Source organism: Lepidochelys olivacea, assembly GCF_965140295.1.
Source record: "Lepidochelys olivacea isolate rLepOli2 genome assembly, chromosome: 9".
NCBI lineage: Eukaryota > Metazoa > Chordata > Testudines > Cheloniidae > Lepidochelys > Lepidochelys olivacea.
The window spans coordinates 91,553,645-91,572,650 of record NC_140419.1 but is presented as its reverse complement, the minus strand read 5'-3'; the positions used below and the strand labels follow the sequence as shown (position 1 = coordinate 91,572,650).

At 47.5% G+C, this 19,006-nt stretch overlaps 1 protein-coding gene across 1 annotated transcript in view; it reads left to right on the top strand.

The window, feature by feature from the left end:
• Window positions 1-19,006, top strand: part of PASD1 (PAS domain containing repressor 1) — a gene marked incomplete at its 5' end in the record, with an annotated part of 159,035 nt that overhangs the window by 127,735 nt on the left and 12,294 nt on the right. Inside the window, 6 exons of the mRNA XM_084640137.1 lie at window positions 3,732-3,838; window positions 9,645-9,792; window positions 11,989-12,070; window positions 15,086-15,209; window positions 17,748-17,857; window positions 18,470-18,556. Of these exons, the coding sequence (XP_084496263.1) occupies window positions 3,732-3,838; window positions 9,645-9,792; window positions 11,989-12,070; window positions 15,086-15,209; window positions 17,748-17,857; window positions 18,470-18,556 (658 nt within the window). The remainder of the gene's footprint in view (window positions 1-3,731; window positions 3,839-9,644; window positions 9,793-11,988; window positions 12,071-15,085; window positions 15,210-17,747; window positions 17,858-18,469; window positions 18,557-19,006) is intronic.

The following is a 19,006-nucleotide window of genomic DNA, read 5'->3' as shown; positions in this document are numbered from 1 at the left end:
CGTTATGGCATTTGGGTGTAAGGGTCTTTGGCCACCCCTCCTTTACCCCAGCCAACCTCCTTTTGCAGGTGTAGGGAGTGTATAAATTGTGACAGCCCTAGGTGATCCTCCCATGGCTGGCTATGCTGTACTTAGAACCACTCGGTGTGGATGGAGTAGTGCAAATTGTCCCTAAAACGGGGGAGAATCTAGCTCTACTCTGGCCTGGTTTACTTGTGTCATGTGGATGTGCATTTGGTGCATTCGGTATGGTCTGAATCTAGTGCAGTGGTTCCCAAACTTTAACAGCCCACGAACCCCTTTCACTAAATTGTGAAATCTCATGAACCCCCTCCTAAAAATGAATATTTCCAGGGATTTAAATTTCCTCCACACTCCGTGAGGCTCCTGCTGCTGGACCCCGTTGACCACCCCAGTCAACTGAGCTCCACTGAGCTCAGGCTGCAGGTCCCGCTGACTGCCGGGGCTCGGGCTGCCAGCTCCAAATGCCCAGCCCCGCTCTCCCTGGGGCTCGGGCTGCCAGCCCCATGTGGAGCGCTGGGGTTCGGGTGGCCAGCTCCCCCGCTGATGGGGCAGGGTTCGGGCTGCCAGCCCCAACTGCTCGGCCCCGCTCTCCCTGGGGCTCGGGCTGTCTTCTCTGCAACCGGGTCCCACCTCCTACCTCCAATGCCCGGGGTCCTCTGGCTGCCATGAGTGACATTTTTCTGGCAAATCCCCTGTAATGTTCTGCAAACCCCAGTTTGGGAACCACTGGTCTAGTGGTTGATGGCATTTAGCTCAGGCAGTAGAGGCTCATGCATTCAGATCCAGAGATACCAGGTTCAATCCCCACTCCTGACAACCCCAGTGTTATATTCACCCCCGATCAGAAAGCTCTAACGTTGCTTAAAGGTGGCAGCTGCATTTTGTTTGCTGTCTCATCAGCAGGTGCTATTTATCTCTTGGGGCCAAATCTATCCTCCCTTGTGCCAGTGCAACTGTTCACTGGGAGGAGCTGAGAGAAAACTGTGGCCTTTACTCATTTTCTGTTTCATTATTTCGTCTATTTCGTTAACACGTTAAAAAAACCCAAACTTTAAAAACTGAAACAGTAAAATCCCAACTAGCGCCATATTCTACTTCTGCCTTGGGAGTGTCCCCCTATAATGGGCTGCAACCCGCTGTCATGAAGGCCAGTGTGAGGTTTGCCATTGATTTCAGTGTGAACAGGATTGGACCCATTAAGAATGTAGCTGTGCTGTGCTATTGTGTGGCTTGCTCTGCTATCCACGTGAGTGTTTGTATCTCTTTATGAATGTTCTAGCTTAGAACCATAGCAGATGACAAAGATCTATGAAGTTATTCTGGCTATTCCCTTTCCAGGACTGGTTTGCTTTCTAGAACACTTCCTAGTCCTTTGCCATCCTTACGTCCACAGAGTAACAAAACTCACTCTCAAGATGTTTTTCCTGATAGTCACTCTACGTTTCCCCTTTCTTAATTTCTTCCCATTGCTCCTACTGATAGTCCCCTGTTAGTAACAGCATCCTCAGTGATTCTATTCCTTCCTTGACATTTTTGCCTTTCGGATGTAGACAGTTACCATGTTGCATGCCCACCTGGCTTCCTCATCTTTTAGTCGTCACTTAGCCAGTCTACACGTATGTAGCAGTTGTAATCTTTTCTCATAAAGCTTAGTTAGGTTTGTTTCTGTTCTCTGAACTCTTTCTAAATCTGTTTGACCATGTGGTGTCCAGAAATGAATGCAGATGGCACTGGAGCTGTATCATATATCGACCAGGACTGGATCTTTTTCTAAAAGTTACGTTATAGCTCAAGGAGAAGTTATGGGTTTGGTGCAGAAATTACTGTACCATGGCAAGTGTTTTGCAGAGGGTCACACTAGGTGGTCTTACAGGTCTCATCTGACCTTAGAATGTCTGACTCTAGAGAGAGCCCAATCCAGTGCCATGCGTGTCAATGGGAATCTTTCAGTGGGCTTGGATCAGGCCCACAGAGAGGGTTTACCTCTTGGCTCCGTGATGCTGGGCATACAGCCCCAATTCACACATGCCTTTTTCGTGACCGCTTGCACTGCAAACTCCTATTGACAGAGCGCTGTCCACTCTCCCTGCGGACATTACTGGTTCCCAGGATTCTCCCTCCTTTTAAATCCAGAATCTCTGGTTTGGATTATTCCGCCTCCCCCTGCAGCAGATTAGCTTGCATTTTTCCCAGCTGAATACGTTTTGTTATTTCGGGCCCATATTTCAAGCCTATTTTAAGGTCACCTGGTGGCACTGGCCTTCCGCAGAATGGTACTAAGACACACCAGCATAGAGGAGAATGGTCCTCTCTTTTTATGCCTTCAGCCTGTTCCTATGACGTTTAATTTTAAAACATTAACTATTTTGGGAATATATTGCCGTGTTTACTCTAGAGGAGTGAACTGAAAATGCTGCTTGTCATAGTGTTATCACACTCAGCAGCCAAGTCAAATGCACAGTGAAGCAAAGGGAAGGGTAAGAAGCCAAATAAACAGAATACGGCCAAATTATGACTTCCAAAGCAGACACAGTGTTCCCATTGAAGTACTGGGAGTTGCACATATGCAGCCGAGGGCAGAATTAGGCCTGTTCTTATGTGCAATAGGTGTAATAATTAATTATATCTTTGGTCCTGACTCGCAGTGTTGTGCGATGAGAATTATTTCCCAGGTGTTACCATGGCCTTGTTCTAGTGCGGTTCATTTACCACTTCACTATTGTAACTGCACCTTTTAAAAAAGTTCTCATTTTCAGCTTGAAAAGATGTAATTTAGTATTGGATTTCTAAACGCTGAATTGGAATTGGAAGCTTAAATCTGGTCCTCATTTTGTTTCCTCCTCCGTTCCCTGTTCATCTGCCGTAGACATCAGAGTCCTGGAAACCAGCTCTACATCTGTTCAGAAGAAAAATCTTTATTCTATAGAATGCACAGAAATCATTTTGCTGGTTTCAGTTCCCCAAGCCATGCCACGGGAATAGATTACTTCTCTTATAACCAAGCGTGTCCCTACATCCACCGGAGAGTCCTGCTTAGGGCTTGTCTACATGAACACTTAGATTGTGGCAAGCTGGGGTGTGAATCTGCCCCATGCTAGTCTTCTGCGCACTGAGTGTCCATGGGGACCATGCTGCTGGGCACTAAAAGTTCCCTAGTGCGTTTAATCTACGCTCATTGCAAAGCAGTGTAGATCAAAGCACACTATGGGACTTGGATTGCACGTCAGCAGGATCCACACGGACAGTTAATGTGCGGCAGGCTGCTGCGGGGTAGATTTATGCCCCAGTTTGCCACATACTGAGTGTTCATGTAGACAAGCCCTTACTGTTTCTTCTACAGTTCTTCCCCAGATGACATTTGCACCCTGCCTACTGGATAATTTTACACAGTCTCCAGTGTATTATGCACACGAACATCCATAGCATTTCTTAAGCTAACAAACATGATTAATGAATGAGTCACTTGCATACATACGTGCTTTTCCATACACCCACATAATGAATAGACAAGGAAACAATAAACAGATACCTTCTCATTTACTCAGTTTTGACATGTTTATCTTTATTTCTCACTCAGATACAAAGAAATCAATATCACTTCCAGCTTTCTGGCAAGGAGATATTTGGTTTTTAGTTTGCTAAAGATCTACCAAATGGTCATCCCATCAGGTTTTGTATTTATGTCTTTCTCTTTGCGTTTATTCTAGGGCCCCGCCTATTATAGGGTATTTACCCTTTGAGGTTCTGGGAACGTCAGGTTATGATTATTACCACGCTGATGACCTGGAGCTTCTCGCTAGGTGCCATGAACACTGTAAGTTCCTTTCTCATTGCTTGCAGGGAACTGACAACATGCACTTATGACACTTGTGTGAGCAGTAGCTCACGAAAGCTTATGCTCAAATAAATTTGTTAGTCTCTAAGATGCCACAAGTACTCCTTTTCTTTTTACGTTTATTAGGGAAATTCTTTCCTATTCCTGTAAAATATGGCTTAGTTCATGCCTAACTAGGAAAGATGAATCCCTAGGACTCTGTTATTTTATCAGGGCAAGTTTTATCAGTGAGAACTTGCCAAACTGGCAGATATCTGTTGTGTTTGGGTGCTGGAAGTCAGTTGCCCTAGCATATGGTTACTGCAAAACTGAGAGCCAGAGCTCTTGTCCTCCTTTCCTGACTCTGCTGTTGTGTTGCTGTGCGAACAACCTTGATTCTTGGGTTTTTGCTGATTGTCACAGCTGCTGAGCACTCTCCATTCCCATTGTCCTCAGTGGAACCATGCATACTTAGCACCTCTGGAAAACAGCTTATAATTAAGTTCTGAAGCAGGTTATAATTAAGTTCTTTGTGCCTAGATTACCCATCTGTAAAATAAGCATAATAGTGCCACCTCATTAAGTTGTTGTGATACTTAATTACTTACTATTTGTAAAATGTTTCTAACATACTGAAATGGTTTCTCAAGAAATATTGTGCACAGATTCCCTGTTGGCTAAAACGGGTGGTATCTGTCAGTCAATCTCTCTCTCAAATCAATCCGAGAGGAAGGAGTAGTTTTATCAAAAGTGCAAAAGAACTAATTCTATAGGGCAGGGGTGGCCAAACTGCGGCTTGTGAGCCGCATGTGGCTCTTTTACGGTTGAAGTGTGGCTCCCAGAGCGCGCCCCCTGCCCCCATGTCCTCCCTTCTCCACCTATCAGACTGAGGCGGGGGGAAATTCGTGGCTTCTGCCCTGCGGCAGACTGATGGGGCAAGGGGCTTCTGCCACAGATGACTGATGCCTGCTGAGGGGAGGGGCACAATTTAAAGGTTCCCCCCCCAAAAAAAAGCTTGAGTCATGCCCCACCAGGCACGCTTCCCCCTCAGCAGCCCGTCCCTGCAGCTCCCAGGTGTTAGCTCCCCTTGGAGAAGCAGCCGCAAATAGCTGGGAACTGCAGGAAGGGGCTGCTACTCCCAGCTGTTTGCTGCTGCCTCTCCCCATGGCCGCAGCTCCCAGCGTGCCCATGCCAGCAGCTGCCATGCAGGAAAGAGACCCAGTGGCACCATGTGACCTAGCAGGGCCAGCAAACCCTCTGGCAAAAATCTCAGGGGGTGTGTGACCCCATGTTCCCCTCTCCCCCCATGCATCATCTCTGGCTTCTGCCCAGTGGGGAGGGGGTCTCGGGGCTTCAGCCCCATCGGGCACGGCTGCCAGGGCTCAGGCCTTCAGCAGGAGTGGGGCTTAAGTTCTGAGCCCCGGCAGGTGCACCCCAGCTCTCGAACGTCTGAAGATCGTTGTATGTGGCTCCGAAGGTCAGTAAGTTTGGCCACCCCTGCTAGGTATAGTTGTACAATAAGGAACTGATGAGGGTGTATGTGCAACCCCTGCCCTCTGCTGGATAGAATCAGAACTGCTCAATGGTGTGTCACCGTCCTATATCGCAGGGACAGTTCTGAGGTTATGTGGACCCCAGGGGAACTGCAGCTGCCCATTGTCATCTGGGCAGAAGCTCTGTGTCTGCACTAACTCTGGAGCAATTAGCTAGCTTCCAGGTGATATGGTGTCATTGGCAAGATGTGGGCAGCTTCTGGCTGGATACCCTGTGGGTGCTCATTCCCACCCCGTTTCAGATCTCTGACCCCACAGAGGACCCTCTGGGGTTGGGGATTAGAGGGTTGGTGCCGAATAGGCAGGGACAGATGCTGCCACACTCCATATCCTGCACAAGAAGATCAACCCTGCACTGATAACTCTGGGGAACAATCAGGCCCAGTGTGTATGCGAATGTGCCATGTGTGAATGCCATTATTGGGGCAATAAGGTAACAAGAATCAAATGGAGCTCTGCAGTCAAGTTGCCATAGCCCTTGTGTCACGCTTCAGGGCAACTGCACCTGTATTCCCCCTCTGGTCCAGCAAAGGCACCCACTTAGGCTTCTGGTTTCCCAGCTCTCACCTCTGATGGGTGGAGACACAAATCTGTCTCCCTCCCGACTGGGGTATTTCCAAGCTGCACAGCTCTGTGAATTCCCCACCAAGTCCGACTGCCTAAACAGGCCTCCTTTGCCTTCTCCTCAGAGGCTGTAAACAGCATAATTGCCAACAGTTAAGTTACCACACAGCCCTTTGTAAGCAAGCACATTTATTCTTAAGGTAAAAGCAGTACAGAGAAAACATTCAAAGCAGTAAAAGAAGCTACACGCATGCTAATAAGCTTACCAGAGATCACCCCAACTCTACTACCAAGGGCTCTGACAGGGGGTTAGTCCTTCAAATACCACATAGGTGGTTTTCTGTGGTTACACATTCATGATACCTTTTGTTCAGAATAAGAACACACAGGAACCCTTTATCCAGCCTCGGTCTTTGATCTGGGAGCAAGTACTTGATAGACAATGGATTTCTCCTCAGGGCATAGCTTCAAAAGGTTGGGTCCAGAGGTATAAATTTGCATTTCCTTCCTCCCAAATATTTCCTGGGAAATCTCACGCAACTTCTTTTATCCCAAACATTCCTTCTTGTCTGACCCATTGTTTAAAAGAGTCCTTTGATGCTCAAGGGTTTACATTAATCATGCAATGAACTCCTAAAATACATAAACTGAATTCAGTAAGGTTTGTCCAGGACATTTCAGGAAATTGCCATGTATGTCACAGTCTGGTATTACTGATTACATTTCATTACTGGTAATAATGTGTGCTGAATGTTCTCATTAGCCAGATTAGGAAGAGCACTCAACCTGCTGCTATCTACCCAGTGGTTTGCTTTTAAATTCTTCAGGGACTATCCATACCATGGCTGGCTTGCTCCCCGCTACAATATATCATGCTGCTGTTACTACAGATCTCACTGGAGCTTGGAGCTATTCTAAGGAGGGGGTGGGATTGGGTAAATGGGGTTGTTTTACTACCTGGTGTGGGTTTGTAAAGCTTCTCTGTTATTGTTTTATGACCCCATATTTTTTTCATTTCATCTGAACCCTATAGGCACCTGAACCCCTATAAACCAGCTCTCTTCTCCAGCTGGCTTGTGCAGGTGGTGGGAGCATGCTCAGCTACCCCATTGGGGACAGCCAGCCATGACGGGAATGCACACTATAGAACCTTAGATGAAAACTCAGGTTTTAAGTTCCTTCTTAAGCACTCAATTCCCAGTCTCAGCTGCTTCTGCTCTCTTCAAGACGCAGCACTATATACAACACTTGTAGCTTCCATGACAGCCATGAGCCTCACATTGTAGTGTCCAAAAGGGTGCATTTTTGACTTTACTAGCATTAAAGGCTGTATACATAGGTGCCGGCTTCCTCCAGGCCCGGGTGGGTGCTCAACCTCCTGCTCCACCCCGACCCCTTCCCCCAAGCCTCCATCTCCGTCCCTCCTCTTCCCGCCCCTGCTCTGCCCCAGGCCCTGCCTCCCCATCCCATCCCCCAAGCCCCCGCCCTCACTCCACCTCTTTCCTGCCCAGTTCCGCCCCCTCCCCACAGCGTGTCCCATCCCCACTCCTCCCCTTCCCTCCCAGAGCCTCCAGCGTGCTGTGAAACAGCTGATTGCGGCGGGCGGTAGGTGCTGGGAGGGAGGGGGAAGCTGGCTGCCAGCGCGTGTTGGAGCACCCATGGTTGTATATGTAATGCAGTGTATGTGTGCAGGTGGGTGACACCTTCCAGTACTATTGCCCCAAGACTGTAGATGCAATTATAGAATTTGGAATTGAGTCAGTTTCCAATTGTGAGTTAAGAGTAGTTTCCGGTGCTACATGTACTTCTCGGTCCCCCAGCCTTATCTTGTGTTTTTGCATCCCGTTTTCCCCTTCCCTCTTGCTGTCAAAAGACCCAGACAAACAACAGGGGAACTGGTTCCAGAGTAGCAGCCGTGTTAGTCTGTATCCGCAAAAAGGAAAGGAGGACTTGTGGCACCTTAGAGACTAACCAATTTATTTGAGCATGAGCTTTTGTGAGCTACAGCTCACTGCATCGGATGCATTCAGTGGAAAATACAGTGGGGAGATTTATATACCCAGAGAACATGAAACAATGGGTGTTACCATGCACACTGTAAGGAGAGTGATCACTTAAGGTGAGCTATTACCAGCAGGAGAGCTGGGGGGCGGGGGACGGGACCTTTTGTAGTGATAATCAAGGTGGGCCATTTCCAGCAGTTGACAAGAATGTCTGAGGAATGGGGGGGGGGGGGGGATAAACATGGGGAAATAGTTTTACTTTGTGTAATGACCCATGCACTCCCAGCCTCTATTCAAGCCTAAGTTAATTGTATCCAGTTTGCAAATTAATTCCAAATGTCCTTATGTTACCATGTGCTTGCAGTCAGGGGCTTTTTACCAGCCATAAGGGTGAGTGATGGAGGGGAGGGGGCAGAGAGGAGTGAGTGGGGGTCAGGGTCTTGGGGGGGAGGGGCAGCGCAGGAGCGGGGCCTCAGGGGAAGAGGCAGTGCGGAGGCGGGAACTCGTGGGGAAGGGGTGGCGTGAGGGCAGGGCCTTGTGGGAATAGGTGGTGGGAGGTGAGGGGAGAAGGGGTCGGGCCTTGGGGAGAAGAGGTGGTGCGGGGGCAGGGCCTCAGGGGTCGTGCAGGGGGCAAGGCCATGGTTCAGCCTATTTAGATACCTAACTCTACTGGATCTGTGGGTGGAATCAGATACTCAGGCATCTAATCTACCTACTTAGTTACTTATATTCCCCATCCCGATATTTTCTGAGCACCTCACAAGTGCTACAAAAGTTATCTGCTCAGCTACCCCAGCATGGACAGGAAGTGTTGTTATCCCCATCTGGCACGTGGGCAATCTGAGGAAAAGACGATTAAATGACTTGACTCAGGAAACTCAGGAAAGGTACTCAGGAAATCTGCAGGAGAGCTAGGAAGTGAATCCAGCTGACATGGCTCCCAATACAATGCATTAACCACAAGACCATCCATTCTTCTCTATGGGCCTCATCTAAAGCCCTTCAAAGTCAATGGGAGTCTTTCCATTGAGCTCAGCGGGCTTTGGATCAGCTCCTGAAAGAGCTCAGTTGTAGGCAGAGTGAATTGCTGGTGCAAAATTGTGCCTTTAGTTTGGGAAGCCCTTTTGAAAGCTTGGTCATTAATATTACATTTTAGTAAACAACCCTTGTTAAATGGTATTTTAAAAGGGAGATGTAAGTGGTTAACTTTAGACACAACTGAGTCTCAAAGAAAGACTTGGTTCCGTTCATATACAGTCTAATCTGTGGACATTTCAATTAGCAGTTAAACAGACTTTCCACTTTCAGATCAGGGTTCTTCTATTATAAGCTTCCTGACTTTAAGCCAGCAATGTCTGAAATGCATGCAGCTAGACTGATAAAGTGCCAATGTACTGTTCGGTAGATGTCATTTATATGTACTGTTTGCTGGCAAAAAGCAGAATCTCTGCCTGTGCCAGCTATGACCATTTATAAAAACGAACCCCAAATCTTGGAGCACTTTCTTTTTAAATTAATAACCGCAAATCAGATTAAAACTCAGCACCTGGTTGAAAATGTAAGCAATGTTGAGGAAGAATTGATAGCAATGTTCGCGCTGTTAGACGGGACAAAGCTATTCTTCTAATCTCAGTCACAATCAGAATGTAACTGTTATTAACCAAATTGTTTCTTTTCGTTTAACAGTGATGCAATTTGGAAAAGGAAAGTCCTGTTACTACAGATTCTTGACCAAAGGCCAGCAATGGATATGGTTGCAAACACACTATTACATCACGTACCATCAGTGGAACTCCAAACCTGAGTTCATTGTTTGTACACACCTTGTAGTGAGGTAGGAATATGTGCTTAACACTTTCTGTTCGTCAGTGTGCTCATCTATTTCATTTTCCATTCTTTTATGTGTTAGCCAAATATTTGTGGTGTGATTCGACTCACTGTGATGATACATAGTTACATAAAATTATTATCGGTGAGAACTTGGAAATTGTTTTTAATGTTTTCATTACTCACTTTTTGGCAACCAAGCCAAAAAGCCTGGAAGCAACATTTGGCTGAGTATATTACGTTCCACTTCTGTCCTTAACCATGACACAGATCCATCAAAAATTTAAAGCTGTTCATAACCAGAATGCTTTATGGATGTCAGTGCATCCATACACTTCTTACAAACCTTTTTGATCACAACTTTAGATAGTTGTTACTTGGAGATAGCTGTTTATGAACTGTAAAAATTAGCATATGACACCCCCTAGTGGTGGTTCTGTTGTACTCATGGCATTAAGTGTGCTATAAATCTTGTACAGTCTTGTTCTAGTTTTGGAGGTTTGTGATACACAATTATTGGGTTGGAATCTGCTTCCATCTGTGTCAGTGGTAAATTTCCATTGCTGGTTCAAACAAGACTGAGTGTATACTTAGAATGGATTTAGAGGAGGGTTTTAAAAAGAAATGACATACCAGTTTGGGGTCAGCTAATTTTAGTAAAAATGTGAATTTATCCTTGTCTTCCCTGTTTGAGACTATCAAATATTTGGAGAAAAGCCCATTAGTAACCAGTTTTTCTGTTTAGATATTTTGAAATACAACCTTAAGAGCATCGTATCCTAATAAGTAGGCATATGTGGGTAGAATTTTATATGCTGGTATAAACCACACCCTGAGAGCTGTTTTAATTTGAATGCGTTCATGACGGTAATTACATATCTTGAGGCTTGTTGATTCTGCCTTGTTTTGGGAAATTTTTAGACCTTTCTGTCACCTAAGGCTCCGGCCTTATGGAGTGTGAGTGAACATATTTTTCTGTCTCTGTCTCTGGTACATGCACATCCTAAAGTCCTAGACACACATCAAATAGTTCAGGTTGAACATACATTTTACTTAGTAAAATAGAAAAATTAATAGAACCTTGGATTTGAAAGATGAAATAAAGGAACTTGGTGGCTAAGGGGCCAGACTCTGAAGTGGTGTAAATGGGCAACTCCCAATTGACTTCTTAATGGATCTGTGCTCATTCACCCCCCCTTAGAATCTTACCCCAGCCTTAGTTCTAACACTGTACCCTTGCCCACACGCCATATACATACTGGAGAGTCTCTGAAATATCTCCTGGATTTTAAGAACTCTCATAGTTAAATCTCAGGTCTTAGAAATCATTAATGTTTTATTATTTAAGAGACAGTTAGTAAGAGCTGCAAGAGAGCGTACTCTGAGGCATATTCTCCAGGGGACTCAATGGGCTTTAAATTTGGCTTATCACTTACCATCATTCCACATGCACAGCTTCCATTGAAGTCGGTAGGTAGATTTGTATTCCAATCTGTGGTGATGGCTGCATGCTTTGAAAATGTGCCACCCCATGACTGAGAGAAAGGTTCCCGTGCAAGTGTGATATTGTTCAGTTACAAAAACAGGGGTCACAGCCATGCAGGCCTTCCTCAGGCAAAGCTCCCGGGGGAGTAGCTTGAGTCCCATTGAGCGACTGTACCACTGTTATTAAGACACACAAGAAATTGTCTACAGGCTGGAAGCGGTGTGTACCTCCTACTACCTGCATCAGGACTGTTTCTCTGACAGGCTGTGGAGAATGGGGAGTTCCTCTGTGAAGGGAATTGTGGTAAGGATGAAGAGGCTCTTTTTCCCTGCTGTTCACGAAGGAACACAGTCACAGAGCTTTGCTTTGAGTATTGTTTTGCTGTCAGACATTTAGGGCCAGAATTTATAAATGAGCATCTCAGTCGGTGCCCCAGATTACATGTGCAGCTTCTTGCATCTGCTCTGCAGTTTTGCATGTGCAAATGGTACATGTGCACCTGTAAATCAGCAATTAGAGTGTAGAATACTGTGCCTTTTGCCCACGAACAATTGTGTGTACAAAGCTGGAGGTACAAAATAAGAGGTCCTCAGAGAATTGTATGTCAGCTTAGCTGTCATTAAGGAAGCAGTCATCGTTTTTATTTCACAGCCTATTTTTTACTTCCAATAGGCAATAAGAATTGTGTTTTAAATCTCTCTTTTTCCCCCAATGTAGTTATGCAGAGGTTCGAGCCGAAAGAAGGAGAGATCTTGGCCTTGAGGAGTCATCAATCGAACTGGCATCTTCTTCTTTGAAGGTAGTGCATGCTGAAGGGAGCGAATAAAAGGAACTCATTAATGTTAGAAATACATACGGACTACACCTTCCCTGTTTCCCTTTACTCACCTCCAAAACGAATAGTTCTTTATCTTTCAAACCCACCAGGAGGATTTCCACACTGCTTTGCACTAAAATAGCTCGTTTATAACAATGCAAACTCAATAATTGCATCGTTATTAAACTGTTAGGTCAGATCTCCCGCTCTCTCTGAGACCTTTACTCAAATTATATCTTAAGCCACCTCAGTTCAGCAGAAGAAAAGACGCTATTTTACAGAGAGCAGAATGAAGTTTATTAGATAGTAAATGATATATTAACTCTCAGTACCACCGACATACAAGGCACTGACTACAGATCAGTACCACAGTGTTTGCCGCTTTTATGCTGACTCACCATGGGTAATCAGACAAAGATGGGAAGTGAAGGGAAAAGCATGATTTATTGATTTTTGTTTTCAGGTCTCAGCCATGTTTGCAAGGTTGGGCAGAGCTGTGATCATAGCTATAATTTCCATTGTTTGGATCAATCGGGCATCGTCACTCATGCTCAGTTAACAGGGTCATTTCAGTTTCGTTTAAATATATCCACCGAATAGCTTCAAAACAAGACATTGGAAAGACAAAGTCATTTCAAGTGGCTCATTTGGTAATCGTTTGGGGTTATCAATCCGCTAGCTTTCTAACTCTTCAGATATTACTTTAGAGAAGCCAGTTCAAGGGAGGTGCAGGGGGGCTGATTATATAATAATAAATCTTTAATACACTGTGATCCTTACATGGCAGACTGTTTGGGCATGGTGGAGCTGATTGCTGAGTATGTGTGTGTACGTGAGTTAGACTGGTTACAGACCATGGTGTATTTTGGAAAGTTTGCTGTCTTAAAGACCCTCTGTTGCATTCAAGCAAAGACTCATTCTAGGAAACAGCTCTCACTGACCTGCCGGGGCACTGCTTTCCTGCCTTTTCTTTCCCATCCCTATTGATTGCCAAGACATTACTACCCAGACCTCGAACTGGACCTGGCTGGCCTCGGGTGGCAGGAGGGATGAAAAAAGGACAAGCAGCTCTGTCTCTCCCATTGGAGGGAGAGCAGGAGGAGGAGGGGTGCGAGGTTAGCATGATTAGCTCCCTGGATGGGTGTGGAAGGCTGGCAAACAGTGCGGGGAATGTGACTGGCTTGGCCGTCCTGTTGCATGAGAGGAAGGCTGTTTTGCCCTCAGTGTACGTAAACAGTGTGCTGGGTGGCTTGTTCATGTAAGACCTCGGGCTCCTGTCATGATTGTGTAGGGGGCAGGGATTAGGCCAGTCCCCTCTCCAAATATTTTGCCAGACCCACTGCCTTACTTGCTAGAGTAGCTCCATTGGAGTCAGTGTGACTACTCACATGGGTAAGGAGAGCAGGGATCTCAGCTTAAGCAGACACTCGCCACCTGGCATTGGTATACAAGCTAATCAGGCTGCGGCCGATATCCCCCAAAATTGGTCTGTATCTCCTCCCAGCCCCCTCCCACCACATCTGCAACAAATGAAATGTTTCCCTTTTCCAGCCAGCCAGTTCCTCCTGCCACGTTCACTCGCTCATTCCCCAGTCACTGCCCAGCGTGTCCGAGCCAATGAGCTGGGACATCCCTGGAGAAATTGGGCAGAAGGAAGCTAATTATAAAAGCGCGCTTCTATTTATACACCAATCAATTGGCAATCAGCAGCGACGGGAAAGGGGCGCGAGAGGACAGCTGTAATGCAGGAGGGGAGTGTGTAAAGAGGGTTGGGGGTGACGTGGTGCCCTTCCCATCCAGCCGCCTCCTTCCCCCTCCCCGTGCTGATTCTCACAGGCATTGGCTTAGTGTGTGGAGTCCAGCTGGAGGTTGAGGTGCCATAGACAGGCATATTATTAGTCGCTATCTATATTACAGTGATGTCTGGAGGCCCCATTGTGCCAGGCACTGTAGATACACCTGGGAAGAGACAGTCCCTGCCTCTAAGCATGTACAGTTTCAATAAACCAGAGGGAGTGCTGTCTCCGGTTGACGTGGTGGGCGATACCGAGGTTACCCAGACAGTGTGTGATGGAGGGGGGAGTTGAACCTGGATCTCCTGAGTTCCCAGCCAGCATCTTAGCCATGAAGCCACGCTGCACCTGCCCTCACACACACAGTATTAGGCAGATCTCCAGCGAGGGGGCTGGTGAGGAATTTCCCTCTGTGATGCGATGGCTTTGCCACACTGGAGGCTGGGCTGAGGGTGGGGGAGTGTCTCCTTCCTGTGGTGCATCTCGCAAGGCTCAGAAGGGTGTACATTGAAGCTAAGCTCCAGGAAGAAGACATGGTGCCATAACTGTGGAGTCCATTGCTATCGCCTCTAGGAGCTTGGGATGGGTCCGTCTGATAGCAGCCAGCATCATCCCAAAGCCTGAGACAGGTCCGGGGTCCCGGGAAGGCAGAGGCAGGAAACCGTGAGTGCCCATGCAGGTGTTATGCCAGGCGCAGGCAGCAGGTGCACCCAACGACGAGCCCAGCTCTCACTCGGAAGATGGCTAGGTGAGCGTCTGAGGGTCACCTCTCCAATGAGCTTCTAGGGCTAGTGCTTAGGGCCTCCAAGGCAGGATTGTAGCACAGGTGGGCGCACCTGCGTGACCACCGCTAGACATAACAATATCGGTGCAGCAACACGGGCTTCAGCCCTGGCTGTACCCGCACGCCAGGGAGCCTGGGCGTGCACTCTCCTTGCTGGTCCATGCTGAAGACCGGGCTGCTACATCTGCACCTCAGGTGCAGTGCAGACATACCCTAAGGAGTATCTAAGGGTCTCTTTTGGGGCAAGCTGCTGGTTGTTTCCAATCACCCAAATTAATATTGTAGCTGCAGCTGTGGCCCTTTAAGAACCAAAGACCGTTTTTGTCGGAGAAAGAGCCACGATCAAGATTCCAGGGGGTTCAAGCTGATGTTGCTTTTGTGCTGCTAAGGATGTTGCTGTCTGTGTTTTATTCACTGCAGAGTCACAATAGTTACATAGACATCAGGCAATGTGCAAACAACCAAGAAACCAGCAGGGAAAGAGTGTCTGTATCCTCTCCTAGCTCCCGGCGATCTTCACACACGGCACTCTCCGACTCAGCATGTACGTATCCTAGTCAGCATCAACAGATCCCAGCAAAGGCTGTACTTACATATTGGCAAAAGCTTGGAGCCGCTTTAAAAAATCCCTACACCTCAAATCTCTGTTGGAAGTTTTAAACTATATTGACAGGTTTCTGAATAGCAGCCGTGTTAGTCTGTATCCACAAAAAGAAAAGGAGGACTTGTGGCACCTTACAGGCTAACCAATTTATTTGAACATAAGCTTTCGTGAGCTACAGCTCACTTCATTGGATGCATGCAGTGGAAAATACAGTGGGGAGATTTTATATACACAGAGAACATGAAACAATGGGTGTTACCATGCACACTGTAACCAGAGTGATCAGGAAAGGTGAGCTATTACCAGCAGGAGGGAGGGGGGAACCTTTTGTAGTGATAATCAAGGTGGGCCATTTCCAGCACTTTACAAGAACAGTAGGAGGGGAAATAAACAAGGGGAAATAGTTTTACTTTGTGTAATGACCCATCCACTCCCAGTCTCTATTCAAGCCTAAGTTAATTGTATTCAGTTTGCAAATTAATTCCAATTCAGCAGTCTCTCGTTGGAGTCTGTTTCTGAAGGTTTGTTGTTGTAATATTGCCACTTTTAGGTCTGTAATCGAGTGACCAGAGAGACTGAAGTGTTCTCTGACGGGTTTTTGAATGTTATAATTCTTGACGTCTCATTTGAGAGTCCTAAAAAACTGTGAGGGGACAGTCTGCCGGGTGGCTAGTTTATATCTGTCACACCCGTCTGAACTTAGAGTAGCCCCCTTTGGCATCTTTAGGGTTCCCTGAGCACAAGGATGGGACCACGCTTGGCCTCTGAATGCACCAGCCTTTCCCAGCAGCTGAACCACGGCAAAGCTGACGGGGTTAGTGAAGGTCGCCGCCACGGCTGTGTCTTTGCTGACAAAGAAACAGTGTGTTTTTACCATAGGACAACTACCGCGGATTAGTCGCCTTGCTGTGAAAGCAGAATGCAGACAAGGCCCCTACAGTTTTACCATAGGCAGGGCCAAGCCTGGGCGGGAGTTTAGCACGGGCCTTGCCTCACTCCTCACAGCGGTACAGCGCCTCGCCTCCACTGGGATTTTACAGCGGGGTCGCTAACCCACGTTGGTTATCTCGCTGTAAAACTGCCTTTTTTAAGCTGTGAAGACAAAGCCCAAGAGGCCAGTGCTTGTGAGGAGTTAATCGAGGGAGGAGGCAAAGCCTTCTTGGTGGTCCTCCTTTGTCCTGCGAAGACGCCTAGATACTGCAGCGGCAGGTGCATTGGAAATATACATCATCTGTGCAGCCAGGCAGGTGGGGTTTGGGCTGTGATCGGGAACGGGACGAGAGCCAGTGAGTGCAGAGATAGGGGAAGATTGTGCGAGGAGAAGGCTCTGATCCCAAACGTGGCTGGGTCAGAGAAGGAGATGACTATTAAATGAGTAGAGGGGGTGGGAGGGACCAGCCCAGGATGTGTCTACACTAGACATTTGCCCCTAAACTTCCCCACTGGTACAGTTCCACTGGGCACTGTAGCAACTGTGGGCGCTCGAGGGTAGTAGACCAGTGCTGGCATTTTAATAGCTGTGTAGTTTACTCCCTGCTCAGGGCAGGTGCAGGTCACACTGATTAAAGCCCCGACAGCTGTCAGCCCTTAGCACCCAATGCTACTGCTGCTCCAGGGGTGACAATGTGGGGAAGTTTAGGGGGGAAATGTGTAGCTTTTTAGCCTTCCTACTGAGAATCAGACTAGATAGTCATAGCTGGAGCAACAAGATACTGGAGTTCAATGTGACCTTTCCTTGAATGCCCTTAAAAAATGCATCCGTTTTATCCATTTCAGTAGAAACTGCCTGTCTGTCTGCTCAGCTCATCATTACTGTCTTAGTTTGAGGGCTAAGTACTGCAGAGGCCGCATGTGCAAATCTAACCTGGTTAGACATTTAATGTCTGAATGGAGGCGAATCAGTGCCCAGGAAGATCTGGGAGACTGGCCTCCTGATATGAAGAGCAACGTGGCTGGGATCTCACCTTGTCACATTTGGGCTAAGGACGAGGACTCACAGGGATGTTACATGCATATAATGCACTGGGGTATTGAAAACAAACCCAGTGGCCCTGTTCGTGCGGTGGAATATTCAGAGTGGGTTTCAGTGCAGAGGTGGTCTGGCTTCGTGCTCTCGTGGGGAAGCTTGTGTATCTCTGTAGGGCTCATGTGGTGTGGCTCATCTGGAGAAACACCCTAGAGAGAGTGTTGAAATTATTACCAAAAATGGGCCACCCTGCCCAGAAGGAGAAGGGTAGATGATGGGTAAGCAGGTCTGGGCAGCAGTTCATGGTCATTAATTGCTACCCTCTTGCTTTCTTTGCCACGTTTAGGCAATTGTTAGAGCAGATATTTTTGTGAGGTCCAGCAGTGTCTTGGGGCGCTAGGTAGCAGCTGGAGCTGCCATGCCTCCACTCTCCTCCACTCCTATTAGAATAGGAGAGCATGTCTGATGGCCTCATGCCGTTACTTTGTCTAAAAGGAACTTCTCTTTTGCAGCCACCTCATCCATGCGGCATACGGAGGCCAGCACTCCCACCAGGCAATCCGTGCCAATGGGTCAGCAGGAGAAGGCATCACTGAGGCTGGCCTCAAGTGGGAGCGCACAGGTAGATAACCCTGTGAGCGATGGCCTTTCTAGCGTGCACTTAGCACTGAAAGGGAGACAGTGATTTCAGTGGTGGTGGGTTTCATGTGTGGGTTTTTGGGGAGGGGACACTGCAGACTTACACCCTGGTCTCGTGGTGCCTGGAATTGATTATGCTTGCCCAGATCCAGGCGAAGCCCAGTTTTCTCAGGTGAAGAGGGTTTCATCCGGAAGAGGCCAGATTCATCCGTCCAGCTGTGCTGACTCCAGAGGAGTTACCTGAGGGCTCGCTCTGTCCCCAGGTGACTGGTCGGCACCTGTTTCAATTGGTAAAACTGTCAGTCGGTCGCTTATTGCAGCCCCACATGGAGCTGTCTCTCAGGTGGTAAAAGTGTGGTACAGGAAGGAAGTGAAAGATCTCTGAAATGCGAGGAATTCAGCCAGGGAGAATGGGTGTGTCCACAGGCCACGTGAGAACGTCTTCCCTTGTGTCTGGCCAGCGCTGATGCTTTGACAGCGGGAGCCCCTCGGGGTAACACATTTGCTCCTGCAGTAGATCTGGCACTCAGTAACTCTCTTGGCCCTCACGTCAGGTGCGCTGTGGTCTAAACCAAACCGTTGTTCTCTTCCCCAGGCAACAGTAACTCCTCAGGCACCCGCTGAACATCTCACTCTGCACCAGGTGGGCCAGCCAGCAATTCCCTCGCAGCAACCTGTGACGGTATGTGGTTTGGTTTTGTTAAGATCATGTTAGCTCTTGCATGACCAGCAGATGGTAACATTATTGTAGCAGAAGGGGAGGTCTGAAATCATTGCCCAAGAGACTCAGCTGGCTTGAGTTAGCCATGCTTTACCTCGTTGCTGGCTGCACCAGGTTTGAGAGCGGGGGACCTTTGTTCTGGTTCCAGAAACAGCATTCTCCCAGGTTATTTTTTCTGTGTCTGTGCCATCGAGCGGCCCATCAGAGAAGCACATGCAGGCAGGCCCCTCCGATGACAGTTCCTGAGTGCTCTGTGATATGAATGATACTAGCGTTAGCAAGCTACTTGGCTCAGAAACAAGAATTTGACGTGCTCCTAGTTCCACCGTTTGCATCCCTTCTTCTTCTTCTCTGGCTCACTCAGGACTAGATCCTGGGATTCCCCTGGGTAAGGGGCATTGTGTACTTGCA